This window comes from Scleropages formosus, chromosome 10, assembly GCF_900964775.1.
Source record: "Scleropages formosus chromosome 10, fSclFor1.1, whole genome shotgun sequence".
In the NCBI taxonomy this organism is placed as follows: domain Eukaryota; kingdom Metazoa; phylum Chordata; class Actinopteri; order Osteoglossiformes; family Osteoglossidae; genus Scleropages; species Scleropages formosus.
In genome coordinates this window covers 80,685-104,408 of record NC_041815.1, presented here as the reverse complement: position 1 = coordinate 104,408, position 23,724 = coordinate 80,685, and the positions used below count along the sequence as shown (strand labels likewise).

Sequence of the window (23,724 nt, the reverse complement as noted above, 5' to 3'; positions counted from 1 at the left end):
TAATTTTACTGGAGGAATTTAGGGTCAGTACTTTGCTCAAGGGTACTACTGCCCCAAGGAAATAGCACAAACCACTACACTACTGGCTGTCTGTTTTGAACCAGTATGGACCCATCTCCCTTGCACAGTGAGCAGAACTGGTACAGTTTGACAGTAATTCTGGGGTATGACAATAAAGTTAGCTATCATTAGCTGGCCTGATTCACAGGTGTAAATTCATCATTGTTTTTAGGGTTAATACCTTGTTAGCTGTCAGAAGTCTTTAAGGACCATAGTGACTTGGGACCACAGCTCAGACACCAACCACGAATCAGAATTGCAGGTTAATGACCAAGGAGGCTCAGGACATGATTAGGTGACTGAAGAAATCAGTTTAACTACACTGAGAGCAGGGACCTCTATTTAGCAACCACAGAGGGTCAGGACCTCAGTTTAACTGCCACTAAGCAAAGACTGCAGGGTTTCATTCACATTCTCTATACAAAATTAATGTAATTTTTGTTGAGAGAGGGGAACTCGAACAAAATGTTTTTAGGTTTCCATACAGACCTTAATAAATTGTAAAAGGTTGTTGAAGCATGCCATCAACTTTTGTTTAATCTATTCCATTTACCTGAATGAGCTCTTTCAAATGAAGAATTTTTTTTAACTATCTCTATCTTGTATAATTTATATTTTCCTCCATTTTCATTACCTGCGTGACCTAATGCAGGGTCGCTGTGGTCCTTACCCTATCCTGGAAACCCAGGCTGCAAGGCAGGGTATGCATTGGATGATCCCAGATTCACACTATTATGATCAGTTTCAAGTCTCCAATTCACCTTTAACACATCTCTTTGGAGTGGGAGGAAACCAGAGGATCCAGGGAAAATCCAGGTGAATAACGAGAGCACAACAGATAGTGCTGGTGCATGGCCAGTGCGTTTGAACATACATGTTAGTGGCCAGAGGATATTTGTACAAGTACAATTCATTAATAACCACATAACCAGATTTCAGTAAAAATTTTGAAGTCCAGAAAATAGCAATAACTGTGTGTAGCAGTAAAATCAGTTAGTGTTTGCAGCAGTAGTTGTATACATTCATCATGTTTGGGATCCTATAAAGACGATATATAAAACCCTTTGCTGCATCTGAGTGTGTGCAATCGGCACTGATCAATGGGGCATGAGGTACACTCAAACAGCAGAAAGCTTCTGAACAGAGGTGGTACTTAATAGCTAGTCTAAACAATCATGCTAAATTAGGTCCTTGTATTACGAATGCTTGAGTGACAAATTTCCACTTATTTTTTATTTGTATTTATTTCACTTGTATAGTTTCTGTTGGTAGTAAAACGCACTCGGACTGAATAGGCGTCTGAAACCAGATTAATTCAACAGTTGACTCCCTCCGCACCTTTACAGCCAATGTCTGGAATTAGTTCACGTCGGTGATCAGTAACATGACAAATGCTGCATGGAATTCATCATGGAATAAATCATTCAGCAGTCAGCATTAAATAAGAAAGTGTGGAGATTTTTTCAGTTAGCATAAATTAAATTTAAATTGAATGCAGCTCAAAGTCAATAAAATGTAAAAGGACTTAGAGCACATTTTTAATTGTATAGCTATATACAAGACTTTCACAGAACTCACCAAGCAAATAAATCAAGGTGCGTGTCTATTATTCCACTTTTATTCATTGTATAATTAACAGAGAAAAATGAAAGTGGCCATATATTGAAAAATGTTGCATGAGGTATCAAAACAACAAAAGCCTGTGATGGATTTGTGTCCTGCCCATAGTATTCCCTGTTTCGTGGTCTTTTGTTCCAGGATATTTTCTGAAACACAGATGAGCAACCATCTATTTATTTTCAGAAACCGCTTGCCCAGTAAAGGGTATGGGGGTCCAGAGCCTATCTTGGAATCACTGTGTACAAGGGAGGGTGTTATAACCTGGACAGGATCCCAGACCATCACAGGGCACAGATGAGCAATTGGTGATAATTATAAAAGAAAGTCTTACAACAATTTTTTTTATCATTATAGCATTTTCTAAGGTTTTTACAGAGCCTAACGTCTGAATAAATTGAAATACACTTGTGTTAAGCTTTTATTCATTGTGATGTAGTGGTTGGATTTACAAACAACTTAAGTTACACACTTTCAGTCCCAGTTTTATTTGTAAGGTGAGTACCCAGTGTACTGTGTTTTTAAGACAAGCACGAATACAGTGCTCACCATTGAGTCTCTTTGTTCACATACAGGTAGTCCTTGACTATAACATACGTGTAACCTAAATGGACTTATGATAGCCATTCCATTAACCATTTTACTTTTTTTTGGTTGTTTTTGTCATAAAATCTAATGATAACCACTCCACCTGCTGTACAATAATATCAGCCACACAGCGGTAAGGCATAAGCCACTCAGCCATCTCCTCAACTAACTGCCACACCTGTCCAAGAGCCTGTTAAGGAGAAACAAGTACCAAATGTTATATTTTAAGCCTAGTGCAGACTGCTGTAAAGGATGAGTGTGGGGCAAAAGAGAAGGATGTCCCATTTGTCCTTGTCTTTTGAATGTGACTTCACACACACACACACACACACACAGACTTTCAGAACCGCTTGTCCCATACGGGGTCACGGGGAACCGGAGCCTACCCGGTAACACAGGGCGTAAGGCCAGAGGGGGAAGGGGACACACCCAGGATGGGACGCCAGTCCGAATGTGACTTCCTCTCCTTTTATTTTTTTTTTTTTAATAAATTTTATTTATTTATTTTCTGGACCACATTCACCCTATTGTGTCATGTGTATTAAACTGTAGGCCTGAATTTGACAGGTGGGAATGTCAAGAATTGTTGATTTTAGGTCCTTTAACATGCAAAGCAGTTTAACCCTGTAGAGGACTTTAGTTCACTGTGTTATGCTCTACTCTATGACTGCTACTGTATTCCATATCATATAAAACAGCAATACCTTTTGGTTAATAATGTCAATATTCCTGTAGTGACAAGTTCTGGAGGTAGACATGACAAGATGCTTCTTTACACTTTGGAGTAGCAAACTAGCGATCACAACCAGTGACCTTTTCAGAGAAGTCTCTCCACATGGGTTTGAGCTGCCACCGGACAACACTGGCATTCAAACCAGCATGGGAGGCAGGGCTATCGCAGGGGTATCGCATGCCTGTCCTTCTCTCCACCCAGAAAGAAACAGGAAAGAAGCCATCTGTTAAGAGTGTACATGGACCTATTTAAGGTATGTGAAAATTGTATTTTGCACTGGTCCAAATTAGATTCAGTGTTCCAAGGAACATAATTACCCCAGAAAAATGTGCCGAAGTGCAACAGAATAGACTCTGTGCTGTGTCATAATAATAAACGCCATTACTCTTACTGTATGTTCTGGATTACTTAAACTAATGCAGGTCATGTCTGGTTTTTCAATCAGGTGATGATAGAAACAGAATGAGGCTCATTTAAATTGGTCCAAATTAGGTAAATACCACACAACAGATACCTGTAATACATCTGTATTGACTAGCAGCTACAGAATAGCTGACACTGTCATTATATTGGGATATCATATTTTTAAAAGAATCTTGTGTGTGCTAGACATAAATATTAACCAGTTGTCCTTTTGACAGATTCCAGTAAAAGGAAAAGCCTTGATTACCTTTGTAAAACAGATACACAGATTAGGACATGGGGGTCCTTTGTAGCTGCAGAAGTCCCCAATGTGGGTTTTGCATTGGTCTTTGAATTTTTACCGACCCTGCTTTTGATGAACCTCAGTTTACCTAGTACATATGATTGCTACCCAAATTAAATTGGTCTCTTCCTAAAGACCAGGGACATATGCCAATCACTGTTACACTGTCACTTAAACCCATTTTGTTTCACAGACACAACAAATACAGCTGTTGTGTTCAACTCTCAAATGTAAGAAATTCTTTTGAAATCACAACCTTTATAACTGATAATGAAGGATGGGTGATCCTGGTCTTGTCAGAACTGGTCATTTGTGTTTGAGTTCCCAGCAACAAGTGAGTCAAGGTAACATGTTAATTACCACAAAAGTTATCACTGATGTAGCCCTCAACTCATGACTGTGTAGCTGTTTGTTGTGTTACCTATAGAAGACACCCAGTATTCACCGCTGTGAGCTGCAGCAAGAGAATAATCATCAAAGCACCATCTTCATCCTTTTCTCCCACCACTCTATTATGAACACTATTTTACAGTACTCACCATGGTGCAACTGTTTTCACTTTTGTCATCGAGAAAACTGATCCTGCTGAGGACTTTATCATTATGAAGCCAGTATTCTGTGGAATCCAGCAGACTGTTATTACACAGCACCTGTGAAACACACAATAACATGGTCAACATCTGTAGAACATGGATAATAAAAGAATCACACCATAAAACACACAGAGTCAAAAACCACTCGTCTCAAGCGAGGGCCTAATCCAGCAACACAGGGCGGAGGGGACACACCCAGGACGGGACACCAGTCTGTCACAAGGCATCCCAAGCAGGACTCAAACCCCAGACCCACTAGAGCGTGGGACCCAACCAAACACACTGCGCCACCACACCCCTGAATATATATGTACAGAGTATATTTATATATAGTGTGTGTGTGTGTTACAAGACCCAAAGTATGTGCCCATAGGAGTTACTGCCAATTAACATTTCTCAGTAAACATGAATCATGTTGTTCCCAAGGTGAGCTCAAATTTAAAGATTAAGGGTACAAAGAAGGTCTGAAATTAACAAAAGTGAACTGAAATTCCCTGTGTTCTTCAGCTTCTATTCAGATGATAAACACTATAATGCATAAAACTATAAAACACTAATAAGGCATAATAATGTACCTTGCTATCAATTTCACAGTGACTTCAGTGTATCCATGTACATTGTTCGGTGTGTTTTACATGTGTTGCGTACCATAGTACCCCGTTATCAAAATGTCCGACTTTATTACCATAATTTATATGAACACACTACAAAACAAGTTACTCTGAAAATCTGCACAACACACTTAATAACCTTGTTGCATTCCATACTCCTGTGAATTACAGGAATGTTTTATTAATTTTCTGCAGGAGAAATAGTGCAAAAAAAGAGACTTGCTTAAAACATCAAATTATGCTTTAAAATGTCTTTTTTTTCAGTTACATAAAAAACTTCATACTATAGTGTAATGTACTGAACAGTGTAAATGCGCTTCATTTGTATGTTTACTGATTGCAAAATCTACAAGGCAATAATCATTGTACACAAATTAGTAAAAGCAATAAAGGGATCATGATACCAGTTGCCATGTTCAATGATGTTTATGAAGATAGGATAAAACATGAGCCCCCTCAGTGGTGCTTTGGAAATGTGATGCAAAAAAGCCCTGGCTGTGGCACATTCGCCATCTGTGACCAGAATGCCCCTGAAACACAGGTTTCCATGGTGGCTGAAATGGGGCTGTAGATGGAAATGGCCAAATAGCATCTTCTTCCATGCTTTGATGAAACCTGCAGGTCATGAAGTGAAAAGAAGAGTGTGGTTCACAGCATGTACACTGGAGGTGTTGTGAGCCAGAGTTGGGTTTGAAAGGCAACATCTGGGCTATTGGCTGTCAGAAGAAAAAGGGGTAAAATGCCAAAAAAGTAAAAATGATTTTGCTCTCATGATATTTGTATTGAGAATTAGTTACCAGACAAGCAGATCAAGAGACTTATCTGGCCATTTGTTCATTTTCACTATCCAAATAGGGCCAACTAAGGCCTTTATAAAGATGCATAAGAAACAAAGTGGGAGACATTGTGGATGGGATGACAGTCTTTCAAAAAGGACTCACACACACATGCTAACAAATGAAGGTCTCTAACATCTATAATTCAACTGCACAGCACATCCTTGAGTGGCAGGTTAACCTGGAGTACATGGGGAAAGTCCACACAACTATGGGGAGAGCATGCAGGGTGCGCTTACAGAACTGGACCAGATTCCAAGTTCAGCCATTCAGCTGAGGTAATTCATGAATATGCAAACAGCACCATCATCTACAGCTTGGTGGAAAAAAACAAATTTAAAAAAAAAAAAAAAAATTTATATTTTTGATTCTATTTCATCTCTATTCCAGCCACCCTACACTGTGGTACTCTGGTCTTTGCCTGAAACTCAAATAAATATCCTGCTTTTCATTCAGCATAAGATTCAAATGATAAATTTTACATTTCCAAAAAGAAACAGTAGAAGGAAAAAGAGCTGCAAGTTTGGTGATTTATTTAACAAACCCAAAGAGAGGGGCTAAGTTTTGACTGGATGAAACCAACTTACACAAATATGATGAAAGAATATGCCATGGGTTTTGCTTTGTATCTCATACCATAACAGGAGAAATGGACAGCTGGTTTCATAGTGGGTGGAGCTAGAGCCTTTGACTGTAAAGGTTGTAGATTCAAATCTCACCTCCTGTTGTAGTGCCCTTGAACAGGGTTTTTATCCTTGAGTGCTCTAGTAATTCAGTAGAAAGGGTCAATAGTTGTAGGTTACTTTGGAGATAAAGCATTAGCTAAATGAACGAAAGGCTGATGAGAGTGTGAGTCCACTAGTGGACAGTTGTCTCCCTGCTGGTGTATCTCTGTGTTCCTCTTGATTTCCAACCTTAACACGAAGGGAACTGCTCTACCATTGCTGGTAGCAGCTGATTTCAATTAACACCTCCAAATAGCATTGATATTCATCCACTTTCAGCAAATACTTAAACAGTCAGTCTTGTGATGCAATTTTGTAGTATCACCAGTTAAAAATACTGGTTGTCTTTGTATGAGGTTTCATGCTTGAAATGTCATAAAGACCTTGTAGAATACTTTGTGTTTATATGTGTGTGTCGTCAGAGTTGTGATTAGTGGGCCTGGAGCTGGACTCAAGCAGTAGAAAAGCAGAAAATAGAGAAGTGTTCTTATTGAGGAAACAGCCGATCTGCAGAAGTATTATTGTGCTTTTATTTATATGGTAATCTGCCCTTTTATAACAACAAACATACTGATCCAATTTGGTGGCAGTGGACTAACAAATCGGATACCAGTACCTTTTGTGACAAACGAACCCAAACTCTTTTTCATAGCCTTGTGGGTGTTATTGTGCAAATCTTCCCTATCATGCAAAAGGAAATCAGCATTCAATGGCTTATTTTCTGATGAATTAACTGACTACAAAACAGCAGCCCCAGCGTGCTTAAGCAGAAATTTATGCGTAAGTCAACAAAACTTTCATACACAACTGTAATGATGTCCTGAATTAACATTGTGTCATAAAAAAACCAGGAAAGTCATGAACAAGAATGTATAGACTGGCAAGTACACAATCACAGATATAGAGTAAACAACTACCTAAATCAAGCACTGTTTTACTTAGATTTACTACTGTTTTCTATACGTTATTAAATAATATTTTGAGCGGCATATTACACATACAGAGAAACAAATACTAAGAATTTCACTTAGGGATTAATGAAATGTCTGTCATTATGTTTAAAAAGCAGTATTGAGCTCATCTGAGGTAAGTAAACGAGTGGAATTTGCCTTACAGGCACTTATGGGAAAGAAAAACAAACAAACAATCTACCTCCTTACACAGGACTTGAAAAGTATTTACCTTCTTACATGTGGTGACTGAGGTCCCCAAGGTGCTGTCGGTGCTGACACCCTCAGTGTCAGTAGATTCTGAGAGCTCAAACATTGCCGAGGGTTGGAAGTTACTAAAGATAAAAAAAAATAATAATAACAACAACAACACTTACTTACATTTACCTGTTGCTTTTCTTCAAAGTGACATGATTTACCCATTTATACTGCAGGGTAATCTGTACTGGAGCAATTTAGGGTAACCCAAAACTCGTACAGTACTTTGAAGTGGGAGGGAAGTACACACACACACACACACACACACACAGTCAACTTTATTGTCACTTCCACAATATGTTTAGAAGATACATTAGAGTGAAAGAACATTTCTCCTGGACCACGGTGTGACACAGAGGACAACATGTACAACATACACTATTACTACTACAGTACAGTTCACAATAACTAACTACTGAACTAAAAACACTGCAATAAAGTGCAGTGGTGTGGTTGGTTCAATTAACAAAAATGTAAACAGATTTAAAAGTGAAAGTGCAAAAAAGTGAGTTTTTGGTGCAATAATTGTTTGGAAAGTAGGGTAGTGTGACCTAATGTAGGTCGGTATGCAGTTATACTTGGGATGGACCCCAGTTTAAGTGAGGTTTCAACAGAGTCTGTCAGGGACCTGAGAGGACAATCTCTGCAGACTATATAAACGTGGCTGATGTCCTTCTGGATGGGGGGTTTGGTTCCAGTGGTCAGAGTTCAGGATTCTGGTATGTAATGGGTTGTTATGGGTGGTACAGAAGGTTCAGGATCCTGACAGCTTGAGGGGAAAAGCTGTTGCACAGTCTGGTGGAGCAGGCTTGTATGCTCCTATATCTATCTTCCCAGACAGCAGGAGGCTGAAAGAGGGGTGTGCGGACACAGCAGACATGGTAGATGTCTTTATGTGTGTGTGTGTGTGTGTGTGTGTGTGTGTGTGTGTGTGTGTGTATATATATATATATATATATATATATATATATATATATATATATATATATATATATATATATATATATATATATATATATATATATATATATATATATATATATACACACACACACACACACACACACACACACACACACAGTCTGAAACTGCATGGCCCAAGCAGGGTTGCAGCAAACCGGAGGGACACCAGTCCTTTGCAAGGCACCCCAAGCAGGACTTGAACCCCAGACGAACCAGAGAGCAGGATGTGGGGCCACTGCACCCTCAAATATATATGTATAGAGTACATTTTATATATATATGGTGTATGTGTGTGTGTGTGTCAAGACCCAAAGTATGTGCCCATAGGAGTTACTGCCAGTTAACGTTTCTCAGTAAAATCATGTTGCTCCCAAGGTGAGCTCTAATTTAAAGATTAAGGGTACAAAGAAGGTCTGAAATTAACAAAGGTAAACTGAAATTCCTTGTGTTCTTCAACCTCTATTTAGATGATAAAAACAACAACAACAACACAAAACAATTCTGCTAATTGAACTTTTCTCTGATTTGTGTTGAAGATATCGACTGAAGAAAGCCACATATAATGACTTGTAAATTGAAGGTCTGGAAAAATAAAAGATTAAATCAGAGAGAGCCAGTTCGACTACTCTCCTGCCTTTCAAGAAAAGAAAAAACGTATATTGTCCATTTTTTTCAATTAACAGTTCTTTTGCAAAATGTACAATTTATTTTCTAAGTCAATCAATTTGTCTCATGTGACCTACATGCTTGCTTTTAATATCAAACTGTCCACAATTCTTAAATTAACAATTATTTACTTTAGTGCCCTCCAGCACCTGACAGTGGCTGAGATTTTTTTTTTTTTTTTTTTTTTTTTTACTGGAAATAGCTCACTGAAACATCAAAGCAATACGACTTGGTTTTGTTTTTTAAAAAACTGGTCCTGCAGGCTTTTGTTCAAGCCAAGCATGGACATCTACTCTTGCCAATAGCCTGTTCCAGACAAGAGGAAAATGCAAAATACACTTTGAAATTGCTCTTTTGTATGGACTGCATCATCCGGATTTAGAAAAACCAATTGCAACATCTAGGTTTGCATTTTCATTTCCTTATTTATCAACATGATTTTAACTAAGCTGTTAAACAAAATTACTTCCCATTTACCTAGGGTATCAACATGATACACCATGAAGGATGGAGGAGCCAAGTGAGCAGGTTGTTCTCTGTAGCTGTGCACTCCATTGATTTTTTTTTTTGTGTGTGTGTGTGTGTGTGTGTGTGTCCACTTCACTAAACCCATGTACCCTCATCCCGTGGATCAAACAATAATAATGCTCACTACATTATTTTAATGTCAATTAAATGAAAAAGCTCAATCATCATCTATGGTGATTCATATCTATTCCACACTACTGTTTTGAGTCACACATTTTTTACATGCTTCTGATTCCACTAGTATTTTACAAAGTCACATGTGTAGGTCTTCATCTTTGTACTTTTCCACCGTACTGTTCCTTAGTGTCATTTTCATGACAGAATAAAGAAGGTCAGAGTAGGAGGGATGTGTTTCACTAAATGGTCAGCAGTGTAACTGATCACTTTTTTAAGGGTACCTTCAGCAATACTGTACTCACAGTGCTGTGCAGTTGAGTATACTGTGATGGCTACATACAATAAGGTAAAACAAGGTGTCAAGTGTAAACGTAGCGCCGCTCGGAGTGTGAATGGGCAGAGAGCGGAGGGAAGATGGTGAAAATGAAGAAAAACACTGAAAAAACACACAACAGTGGAATAACAGAAGAAATACACTGTTGCCACAACCCTGCAACAGCAACACACACAGATGATGTGTAGCGGTGTCCAGACTTGTTAAAAATAAAAGAGATTGCTGTTTTTAATACTGATTAATCATTTTTATCTGGAACGACGGAGCCCTTTCTGGCGTATCGCTCCAGTCCAGAGATTCAGAGCACAGATGTACCTGTAAGCCTCACCTCCAGCTACTCAGTCCTGCCACACAAAAAACACACTTTTACACTGATTACTCTGTGATTAAGGACACGGCTTTTACGTTCACCACGAAGCCAGTGCAGTCACTGTGAAACGCACATTTAGGACGATTATTTCCTACAAATCGCGTAACGGACAGAGTGTGGTCAGTCAGAGCGCCCGAGGATCTTTCTTATAATAATAATAATAATAATAATAATAATACCGATTTTTTTGGTTGCATTTCATAAGTCGGAAAAAAAAGACTAATTTTTTTTCGAATTCCCATAATTAGACTTTCATTTATGTAAACATCTTGCGATCTTCGTTATAATGAACCACGGCGATTGTATTACTGACAAGTAACCGGTTCGTAAACCAGACGATGATGATGATTATCGATGTGCCAATAACGCGGTTTATGGCACAGCTCGAGCCTCGAGTCGTTGTGTTAAGGTAGAAGGCAGTGCCTCGAGATCAACAATTACAAACGCTACACATTTAATGCACACTTGAGCGATATACACCGTGTCTTGAGTGCAGACATAGTAGTAGGAAAACGTGGTTTACAGTGTAAAACACTAGTCTGTCCTAAGCTCCTGTCCTGTCGTCGGTCGCTCTAGCCTGCACTGCTCACACCTCCAGATGATCATAACAGCCTGGCTGCGGACTTTGTATCGCAATTAACATATGATATAATATGATTATTATGATGATAGTAATTATGAGCCACATGACTCAGTTAAACATCATTCCGCGCCTGTTAAATCATTAGCTGTTCAGGTAATAAGTGCGTCTACGTCATCGTGTTCAACATTAATAACGATTCTACGAACAACTCTTGGAAGAAAATATATAATCTACACTTTTATCGTAACTGTCCCGATTAACTGTACATGACATGTCTGGCAAGCGCGCGCTGCGTTTCGGTAGGCGCACGCGACTTGCACGCCGAGCTCCCCGTGCACACGGATTCACGCACGTACGTACCTCGGTGTTTTAAGAAGGCACTTGGCCTCTGCCATCCCGTCCGAGGAAGACGATCGGGAGCGGTGTGGTGAGCTACTTCCGCGGGAGACACCGGGGAGGCTGCGGCGCGTGCGAGTGCGAGTGCGGGAGAGGGAGACACGAGCGCGCCCTTACGCACATCCCCGAATCACGAGCTGCGGATTCTTACGCTCGAGCCCTGACTCGGGGGAGGGCTTAGCAAACACAGCAAAGCTTAGCAGCCCATTAAAGAGGCAGCCCGAGCTTAACGGCCACCTTTACAGGTGAAACACATAATAACCCTCCAACAGCTGGTTAACCTTTACTTAACACTTCTATATACTTGACACAATGTTAGATAATCAGCTTCACTCATGATTTACTCGGAATCTTTGTACTGTATCATTTCAGGGTAAAGTACATTGATCAATGTGTTAGATGGGTTTTGACCCAGGCACCCTCGTTTCAAGGTGGCTCCACTAACCAGTGCACTACATTCTTTCCCACCATGATGTACATTCATGTCCATAGCTTGTATTATAGAAGTATGAAAGGAACTAGATCTGTAAGAGCATTACTTTCTCAAGAGATGGGAAAACTTGCCTAATGTAGTGCACCAATATGCAATAAAAAAGAAACATGCATCCTTTCTTTCTTATTGTGGTAAATCACCTTCAAAAAGCATATTGCCCTGAGTTCAAAACTGCACTTCAGATAATTATACTGAATCAGCAGACCAACTTCCATATCCACAGTTACAACTGATGTACTGCTGTACTCGCTTTACTACCACACAACCAGTAACACTGCATGAAGGCTTACCAATTAAAATAAAAAATAATGATGATGATAAGAATTGCTCAAATATTTAACAAAAGTGTGGCAAATGCATTGTGCAGTGATGCAGAGCCAGTGACCCAGAGTATGTCCAAGGCACAACGCTAGATCATTTATGCACCTATTATTATTCATTTACTGTTAAAAATAACTTTGTCGCTGAAGGACATATGTAAGGAAACAACAGAAAATGAAACATGACTTAGGCACATTGTGTTTCCCTTAAAATAATGCACTTCAGTGGCTTCCAGTCCATAACCTTATGTGCCACCTGTTCCAGAATAACACACATCTTCTCTCCCTGCCACAATAATGCATCTGAGCTGCTTCCCCAAAGGCAACATCTCACACTTACACTGCTCCAGCAGACTAAACCGTTATAACACAACAAAATAAAGTTCCAACAATGCTGCTGCAAAGCAACCCAGTCAATCTGTTTCCTTCCAGTTCTCCTGGAGATACCTGGCAGCAGGTTGAGCAGGCAGGCACAAACCTTCCTTTCCTCACTAACAATCTCCACCTGGGCCACCCCCAGGCATTCAGAGTCCAGCAGAAAGCAATATCCTGTCCAGTGTGTCCTGGGTCTGCCCCAGGGTCTCCATCCCGTAGAATGTTTCCGGTTGTAACTCCATTGAGAGCTAACCAGAGGGTACTAGTATGATATTTCCGAACCACCCCAACTGACTCCTCTTGACCCGGAGGAGCCTCAATTCTGCTCTGAGGCTCTCCTAGATCACCAGGCTCCTCAGCCTGTCACCAAAAGTGACCCTGCAGAGAGACCTAATTTCGACTGGTTTTATTACACTCTCCTTCTTTCAGTCATTAACCAAAGCTTATGACTAAAGGCAAGAATGGGGACGTAGATGGAGCAGTACTCCAAGAGCTTTGTCCAAAGGTTCAGCTTTCATTTCAGCATCATAGATCAGTATACATAAATGCTGACACTGCATAAATCCACCTTTTAATCTCCCTGTCCCCCTTCCTAAAACTCATGAACAAGACCTCAAGATACTTACTTAAACTTTTCCATTAGGTGTTCCACTGTTTTATGGGAGAGGGCCATCACCTAAGACTCGGAGGTGTTGATTTTCATAGCAGTCATTCACACTCGGTAGCAAACTGCTCAGTGCACATCAAATCTCACAGCTGGATGAGACTAAAAGGAAAACGTCACCTGCAGACAGCAGAGGTGCCTCCCTTAGTCCAACTGAATGGACACCCTCTAATTCTCAGCTGCATCTTGAGTTGGAAGGTGACACTGTCTTTAGTACATCAACAGCTTTTTCTAAAAAGGCTGAATACCCTGAACAGCTGTTTGGTGCATATGGCGCAGTGGGTTGGGCCACAGTCCTGCTTTCCGGTGGGTCTGGGGTTTGAGTCCCGCTTGGGGTGCCTTGCGACGGACTGGCGTCCCGTCCTGGGTATGTCCCCTCCCCCTCTGGCCTTATGCCCTGTGTCACCGGGTAGGCTCCGGTTCCCCGTGACCCTGTATGGGACAAGCGGTTCTGAAAATGTGTGTGTGTGTGTGCAAAAACAACAGCATTTTTCCAGCCATACTGAAAAAGCCATTCATTGTACAATTGCATGACTCTGAGCCAGGGATCGTGACTATCCCTACATCTACCCCAGGCTTTTCATAAGGAGGAAATCCAGAGCAGGAGAGAGACCACCCTTAACCGAGAAATTTGGTTCCAGAGTCGATGATATTTATACAGGTGAGACTAGCTATGTCTAGCTGGTGTTTTTCGCCCTCCTGTACCATTCTCAGGCTTCTTCCCTTCAGATTTGTTTGTCAAGGAAGACCTTTCCAGGCACACAGAGCTTAAGAAAACATGGTTGAGGGTCACTGAGAGGCACAAATCTCTCCATCAAATCAAGGTTGTGGTCCATCAGTCTGTACTCCAAATTTTACACCAGTGTTAAAATTCCATCAGGTGCCACCTACATCATCATAGCAACAGCCATTCAAGAAAACTCAAATTTCATAAAACCTTTTTATATGAAAAAATACCTTCTCAGCTACTGCTCCTGCCATGCCCCCTAAACACACACACACACACACACACACACACACACACACACACACACACACACACACACACATACATTGTCTGAAACCACTTGTCCCAAGCGGGGTCGCAGCGAACTGAAGCTGAACCCGGCAGGAGAAAAAAAAGGTCTCAGATATTTAAGAGCATCCAAGTTAAAGTTCTGATCAAGAAAGAGAATCCAGAGCTCTCTGCCTTCTCTAATGGATAATGGATGCAGAGCGATGTTGTTCTATCAAGTGGTTTTACACCTCATTAGTACCCTTGAGCTCGTGATTTGACCAAAAATGAGGCTTGACACTTCAGACTTGAAGGAAAAATGATGGAATTCAACCTTTGATTTATGAGCCATTCAGTGTATCTATTTGTGTATGTGGACAATCCACACTATACTGCTCAAGGACACAGAAAAATGAGGGCCTGACAAACTTGTCTTCAGGGCATTTTATATTTATGCTTTTGAGGTGTGTTGGACTTTGAGACACACATGTGCATGACAAGCAACCAGAGGGGCTCTTTTTCAGTATACACACACACACACACACACACACACACACACACACATTATTGACTGAAACCGCTTATCCCAAGCAGGATTGTGGGGAGCCAGAGCCTAACTGGGCAACACAGGGCGCATGGCTGGAGGGGGAGGGGACACACCCAAGACAGGACACCAGTCCACCACAAGGCACCCCAAGCGGGACTCAAACCCCATACTCACCAGAAAGCAAGCACAGGCCAAACTCACTCCACCACCGCACTCCCTCTTTTTAAGTACTTAACCTGAATTACTCCAGTAAAATACTGAGTTTTGTAAATGGGTGGATTTGCTAGTCCCTTAGAGTAGGACACTCTTCTAAGTAACAAAACAATAACGTTATAAGTGTCTGGCTCTGATTTATCCAGAAAATAGGTTGTGGCTCTGAAACAGCAACTGCAGATCCAGACAGGAATTCCCTGTGTCCCGTGCTACAAAGTTTCACTGACATGTTATAGTCAAGAGCCCTCATTCTGTCTTGCCTGCCTCCCTCCTATCTCATTCTGCTTGACTCCTCAATCGTCTGACTTGCCCCCCACTTCTGCCTGGCAGCCCACCTCTCTGTCTTATTCCTCAACCCTCTCATTCAGCCTGCTTTACTCCAACTTCCAATCCTTTGCTTTCCCACAGCACTTTAATTTGTCCCATGCTCCCTCAATAGAATTACTTCCCTTTTCTTTCCCCTGTCCAGTAACATCACAGCTGGAATTTTTCCTTGCATGACTGTCATCCAACCAGATTTTTTGTTCCCCCAGCAGATTTCATCTTATGAACGAAATGATTCTGTTGAACCACAGAGCAATGAATATTCAACCTTCCCACTGCAGTCTTGTAGGACCTCCTTTGCTCACCACAACCTGGGTGGTCTTGCAAGTATTCTTATTCAAAAATTATGTAACTTTTAAATTTTAGCTCAACCCTTGCTGATCTAAGTATATAAGCTATGGATACATGCTGTAAATGGGGGGGTGCGGTGGCGCAGTGGGTTGGACCACAGTCCTGCTCTCTGGTGGGTCTAAGGTTCGAGTCCTGCTTGGGGTGCCTTGCGACGGACTGGCGTCCCGTCCTGGGGTGTGTCCCCTCCCCCTCCGGCCTTATGCCCTGTGTTGCCGGGTAGGCTCCGGTTCCCCACGACCCCGTATGGGACAAGTGGCTCTGAAAGTGTGTGTGTGTGTGTGTGTGTACATGCTGTAAATGGTCATCTGCAGTCCAGTGTCTAAGCTGATGTCTTAAAGGACCAATCCACCCCTGCTGACAACACCCAGAAGAAAGGCTGTGTGCTCAACCATTAAGCTCTCTGGCAACATCATGGCTTTCTTTGCACACCCCAGGTCACCTGATGATGAGGAGCAGAGGTGGTGTTGTTCAGAGCAGCAGTGCATTTGTCACTGGAAGTGGAACATGCATCAGCAATAGGATTGGGGGTGTGGCATAGGTTGTGCATCATATATGTAATGTTTATTCATGTGTGCTATGTATGAGTAGGCCTGTGCACACAAGCACAAAAATTTTAGCTTGTTAAAAGGATTTTTTTGCTGCTTGAGTACAGATATTAAGGCTTAAGTGAGACTGCTATTATTTCCTTCAGATCTATGGACTGGATGTGGTCTGGCTTTCATCCAGCCATCAAAGATGGAAAGACAGATTATTATAACAACCTCAATGCAGACTCCATCAGAACACGTGTCATGCTGAGATTGGGGGACTAGATGAATGAATAGATGGCTGGAAATCAATGTTGTAGCTTCTGTTACTGTTATCATAATGGCAGTTGTGACAATAATCATGCATTTCCTTTAGAATTCAAACTGCATGTTCAGAGCTGGACTCAATGTACACACAGTATAATATCATATGTGCATTACACTATGATCCTGCGGATGACAGAGTTGACATTAAATTTGGAATGTGACTTTACTCTGAATTTTTAACATATACATCTATATATCGATTTTATATTTGACCAAGGCAAGGTATAATTTTGTGCAAACATAATTATGGGTTAATGGCATCATGGATCAGAGTAATGACTCTCCTGTTGTCATGAGCTATTGCTCTAGATTTATTTTGATTTGTCCCCTGGATATTTTAAGATGAAAATTCCTATGAATAGATGAGAAGTGTAACTGAAGCTTTACATAACTGAATACTCAGATGTGTTTATTTCAAGATGTACACGATTATAATCAGATGAAGTTGTGACTGATTGATGGGGGGTCAACAGTGCTTATGGTGACTTGAAGAGGGGCATCAGGATGCAATGTGACAGAATGCAGGTCCCGAGAATTTATACTTCCTTTTAGCTCAGTGAATTCACAACCCCTTGCAGAGTCCCATGCAGAGCTGGACCCAAGGCCTGCCAGGAACAAAATGCCAGGGTAGAACTTAGGGAACCTCAGTGGGATGATCTGCGTTTTCAAGAGACTTGTTACAGGTGGGTTTTGCAGACTATGCTGCTAATATTTCTGGGATATTACTAAGAACGGGGAAGTAGATTGCCAATCCAGTTCAGGTTTCCACCTAAAAAAAATGACAGCATTATTGCTTGCAACAATTAAGATGTGCATCTTTACTGTAGTCACAGTAAGGTACCGTCAATGTCTGTCTGACAGATTTTTTACATATTTTCCCTCCATGTTTCTACTTTGTCCTTCACTTATGAAAGCTTCTGTGTTCTATCTGTTTGCATGTCTGTTTGTTTGTGTGTGAGAGAAAATATTGTATTAGACTTTAGGCTGAAAAAGTTCATCTTTATGCTCAATTGCAGTGGGATTCCTCCGCAATCGGTTATTGGCAAAGACTAAATTCTGTCCTCGGCTATGGAAAACTTAATTAAGGTTTATAATTAACATGGAAAACAAACGATAAATTACGTTCTTTGATTCTCAATTCAATTATTGATTCTAGCAGGCAACAAGCTCATATCTGAGGTTACTATGTGGAATAATTACCATTTTACAGACGTAAGGATTATGAAACAGGCAACACTCTGCTGAAATGCTCACCATACTTAGAAATTAAGGTGATAGACACAAGATTCAATGAGGAGTCAGCTGCAACAAGGAATGGAAAAAGTCATTCTAATTAGCATGCTGGAAATGTGTCATTAACATCCACAATTTTGTTTCCCTGTCAGTCAAGCTAATATTCACGATGATGCGCTGCCTAGTAAATTAGAAAAGACAGAGCGGTAGAAAAAGACTCCTTTTCGAAGCTTTCATTTCAGTTAAACAGAAGTAAGGCAAACTTTATGCATAAATATGTGCTATATATAGTTTTTCTAGAACAATTTCTTTTCAGACGTGATAAATTCAAGTGTTATGGTTACTGAGACCTCTTTATTCTTCAAGCTTTGTAATAGTTTAAACAACTACAGACGTATTGACATAGGAAGAGGAGCACTAGTCATTCATAAACATTGCCTTACAATGGATGTCACACGTGTCTTGATCCTTGATGCTGACCATATCATTAACTATTTACTTGAACTGTTGTCTTGGAAACAGATCTGCATGATTGCGCATATTGTTTTTTACATGAATTCTGGGATAATTACGTGGATCAATAATTTACATACAAATAAGAAAGTAAGAAAGAAAAGGTCTTGTTCATCAAATGGTGTTTAGATCATATTCAGTTGGACAACTGGATGAACATACACATTGGGAACAGTCATATTCAAAGAAAGGTCAAATGATGACAGCTGGTGAATTATTATTTTTTACGCTTGTCTTTGCCACAAAAACTCTCCACTGTCTGGACGCCCCCTTGTATTAACAGCCCATTTTGTGAACGCCTCCTCATGAATGTGTTCGCACCCTCTGTTTTTTCCCTGAGCGCCTGCTGCAGCAGTCTGTGGCTCTGAGAAGGAACAGAGAAAGGCTGGTCTCAAGCCCATAGGAGCAGAGAGAGAACCTTCAGCCAAGTGAGAGTGCACCCAAACAAAACCAGATAGAATAACATATAGCTCATTGCCTCAGCAGTTCTTGCTTTGCTTTTGGATTCATTAGAAGCAGGCCCAATTTCTTTTTTTATCTGAAGATCTCAACAAGAAAAGGGAAGAATAGATGCCCCATGTTTTGCTTGTCTTTGGATAGCTCATCTCTTCAAAGAGTTATGGATACGGTCCAGCAGAGCAGGAAGAGAAAAAGAGATCGAGAAAGAGGATCAGCAGGTGAAAGCCACAGAAAGGCACTTTGGCACGCTATGGCCTCAACTGGGGTCATAGAACGGCAAGCAAAGACAAATGTAAAGACAGAGACCACCAAAATACATAGATTTTTATGTTTTTTAAAACCAATGAGAATTTTGTATTTTAGAATGTATTTTTTATGATGGTTTTGGTTTTCTAAAAAACAGAAAAAAACTGATTTAAAAAATGATTAAGTAATTTAAATGTATATAGGTAATTACAACAAATACATTAGAAAACTGCAAAGTGCAAGTATCCCGGGTAAGGTTTAATTTCATAAATTATACAATACAAATTTTTTGTAGCTCAGCAGCTCTAAACAGAATCACTATGCCAGAACTATGAACTCCTTACTTTAGGACAGAAAACTTGTGATACATGTCCAGAAAATGTAATAGACTCTCTTACATCTGCATTTCTTGATCCTGTATAATACCACAGGTGGTTGAAAGACACCTTTTTCAGTATCATATTGAAAACCATGCCAGAGAAATTAAGAAATGACACATGGCTCAGGAATGTTAAAAAAAAATCCTTTTTGAACAATCACTTACTCACTCTCAACAATCACTTGTCAAAGTCAGGGTCACAGTGGTCCAAACTCTATCCCAAAAACTGAGGGTACTAGGCTAGTCAGGGTACACCCTGGACAGGATGCCAGTCCATCACAGAGTAACCATACAGACTCAGTGGGAATTAAACCTATGTCAGATTGCACTGTCCATGTGCAGTGAGGCACATGCAGTACCCGCTGTGCCACCATGCCACCCTAATTTTAAACACATTTCCATGTAAAATTATTCTTGAATTTGCAGAAAGTAATAATGAGTGGAGAGCTGTCATAAACAGCGTGATCAACAGCCCAGCACGTGATGGTGCTTCTATATTTATCCTGTTGCTTCTACATCCACTTGGCTGTTTGACGGATACGTTAGTTTGTTGCTATCGTTTATTAAAATCTGCGACTGCATGGGCGTCAGGACTGCAGGAAAGCAAGAAGTTCCACAGCTCGGTGACTCGGTGGATAACACAGACGAATAAACTCTGAATGAGAATATTAATCTGAGAGGAACATCTGTTTGATGCCTGGTGACTCAGACCTGTTCGTCCCGTTCATCCAATTACATTTTGCGGTTGCAGGCCCTTTGTCTTTGCTGTTTATGCTTTGCATTTGTTTATGATTTCCTGACATTCTACATGACCTAGATAAAAGCCTAATCTTCACTTTCTCGGCTGCAGTATGGGAATCCACTTTGAGCTGAAATGGACTTGGAAAAGTGCAGAGTGTGAAAAGAAATCCCCAACACAAATATTAAAAATAATATTCAAATGCAGAGCTGATGTCAAAGTTTAATGTTTAGCATCAAAGTTACATTTCCTTCTGTATAGATGCCTACCCGATTAGCTACCAAATCAATCTTGACACACTTAGATCTGTGAGATTTACAGGATACTGCAGATTGTTTTCTTTTTTTTTAGTTTATACATCCCACCATGTACAGGTAGCTAAATATTAAAAAATGTTACAAATGATACATGTAACATCGATTGGTGGAGAGAAAGGAAATGTTCCTGCATTTTTCCAGCAAGCCCTCTGCTGTTTTACTGTTGCTTTCATATAGTGCTTTGCTTTTTTGTCAGGCAGTGTTCTCTGGTACTCTTTGCACCTTATCACCTGACACTAATCAAAAATGATTTTTCTACAAGCAAGCTGACATCCATCTTCCAGGTAGTGTTTTAGGAATAATCCTGCAAGCAAAAAAAAAACAAATGGCCATTTCATGTAGTGTTACAGTATTCAGATTATTATGCTGCAGCCATAACAAAAATCATGGAGAGTAATTATTAATGAAGTATTTTAATTACGCATGTAAACTAGCAGATTGTGGACAACCTTTTATACTGTAATGTGACCTCCGCTGAAAACGAATAGGATACTGAGGACATTTCTATTCTGGTTACATACCAGTGTGTACATTTAAAGGGTGGCCTGTGTGCCCTTAAAATCTTCTTATGCGAGTTAATCTCACACTTTTGCATCTGATTTTCAGTTTTATTGTTTAAGAGAAGCTGTTATTGGTAATATCAGGTGAGAACTGAAGTTATGGTGTCCAAGCCAGGCTTCAATGTACAAAAGTAAAAATGATGGTAGATTGAATATGATTTAACAGAAAACAGCAGAGAAAAATCCTCCACAGAGCTTCATATGTTGATGTTTGTTTTAATCTGTGGTGTGCTGTGTACAGGCAGTCCCCGAGTTACGAATGTCTGAGTTACATACAAGTAGATTTTTTTTGGCAGCCTTAAGTAGCAATCAAATGTAAACTTCATAATTAAGCCTATTATATTAAAAATTTTAGTTACTGTATATGCAATGGTTCGTAATAACTAACGGGTGGTACTTTGCAATGTGCATCATAACATTGGGCGTCTACAGCGGTTCGTCGGCTTGTGGGTGGGGCACATGAGCCCGAGGTACTACAGACTTTCTTCTTTTCCCATTAACAGTGTCTCGTGTGTTACTGTATTTGGCTTTAATTTTTTTTTTTTTTTTTACCCTCCTAACCATGGCACCAAAGTGTAAATGTGATGCTAGTGATGCATCCAAGAAAAGGAAAATGATCACGATCAAAACTAAAGAGGAAATAATAAAGCAAAAGGTAAAACACCAACAAACCATAGAAAAGTGAACATTAAAGTTTCTATAATATTGTAGTATCCCCCCATGGAGCTACTAAAGACTGGTTCAGACATCAGGGTAAAAGGAACGTGCTCTTTATTAAACGCATAGATGTCTTTTTCTAGCAGCCTTAACAAAGACACTTCATACAGTACAAAAAGGTGCAGAACACTGGAGAATCCCCCTGGGTCACTCCCAGCCCCCAAACTATGCCCCACGGTTAAGGGGCTACCGCCGGGACTCCCCAGAATTCCCCTCTTCAGCATTGCACATAAATTAAACGACAACCAATTAGCGCGTAACACACACAACTATGTACACACAAAAACTAACATCAACTATTTACGGGATGCTGGTATAACCCCCTCAGCGCCGTTACAATATTTTGCACACACACATGCGCACATACACACACTGCCCCTCTCTCTCTGAGAGAGCACTCAGCAACAAAAGATACTTCTTCCCAGTTGAGGAATCTCACTCCAGACAAACACCCCAGAAGACCTGCGATTTTGGAGATGCTCTAACTCAGTCGTCTAGCCATCACAATTTGGCCCTTGTCAAAGTCACTCAGATCCTTATACTTGTCCATTTTTCCTACTTCCAACACATCAAATTCAAGAACTGACTGTTCACGGGTACCACTGTAACAAGATAATCAATATTATTCACTTCACCTGTCAGTGGTTTTAATGTTTTGGCTGATCGATGTGTATAGAAGTCCCACATATATAAAACTTCTATTGGTTTGGATCATTCTCAGTCATCAGTGGTGCATATAATTCCTGCCTTTACTGTCAATGAGCAGCTTGTCAAGGCATGAAATGACACTTTTGCTGTTTGGGTGGGGCCAGCATTGGTTTGTTATCTAGACACTAAGGTATGCTGTGTTTCTTCTGTCACTCAATTGGAAAGGCTTGCATGTCAAACAGATGATTACATTCTTGTGTTTGTGTCAAAGAATGACAGTTTGTCCAGAGAAGGTACTCGCCTGTACAGAGGTACCAAATCAGCTGATTTCATCTGTATTTGTTGTTATTTTGTCAGGTCAAACCTGACCCAAAGAGACCACCGACATGGTTTTCATGACAAGAGAGGAACAGAAGTGGGTTGCCAGTGCCTTCTTCTGTATGTTGGGGCAGGCAGACCCAGGAAAAAACACAGAACCACTGCACACACTGAGCAGTGCTCAAACCCACTTCTCATCACACAGCAAGGTACCAGTCAAAATCACCGTGCCACCACATCCCTTCTATTCCAGGCTGTTAAAACAGACAAAAGGGTTTCTTTCTCTGGTAACTCTCTGGTTCATGGGGACAGAGTAGGATGTCTGATGGGAGGGTAAAGAATTGTTCTCAATTAGCTGTGGAAAGGAACAGACCAGTGTGAGACTTTATTTTATTTAACCCTTTGTGTAGGATTGTTCAAGAAGGCGCTGGGACCAAAACAGATGGCCAGCACATGCAAATTTAAATTCCTGTCATGAGAAATACTGACTCTGAAAAACTGACCCCTTTAATAGAGGTGTACACAGTGTTTATCAGATTATGTTACATGCTTATGCCCAAGATTTAAACAAAAATAAAACAGAACAACTTTAAGAAACATCTGCAAATGTCAAATAAAATGAGAAGCTAACTGAGAAAGTGTCACAGTCAGGGACGAGAGACAGGAGGTAGGTGATTCGGACCCAAGCGCAGGTGAGGTCACCCCAGATCCAATCCAACGCACAGAGGCAGACAAAATCGGTGGTCAGGGACAGGCGTAGGTCGATCGAGGTGCAAACATTGTTTGGAGGCCAAGACAGTACTCAAAACAAGGAAAAGCAAGCAGC

General features: G+C 40.5%; 1 protein-coding gene across 5 annotated transcripts in view; it reads right to left on the bottom strand.

The window, feature by feature from the left end:
• sphkap (SPHK1 interactor, AKAP domain containing) overlaps positions 1-23,724 on the bottom strand; it is an 85,344-nt gene that overhangs the window by 11,771 nt on the left and 49,849 nt on the right. For 3 of the 5 annotated variants that reach the window (XM_018732074.2, XM_018732075.2, XM_018732077.2), the window contains exons 3-4: positions 7,652-7,754; positions 4,244-4,354 (exon numbers count right to left, since the gene is read on the bottom strand). In XM_018732074.2, coding sequence (XP_018587590.2) covers positions 4,244-4,354; positions 7,652-7,754 — 214 coding nt within the window. Of the gene's footprint in view, positions 1-4,243; positions 4,355-7,651; positions 7,755-11,598; positions 11,718-23,724 lie in introns of those variants that run through there. The other 2 variants (XM_018732076.2, XM_018732078.2) reach the window with 1 other exon arrangement.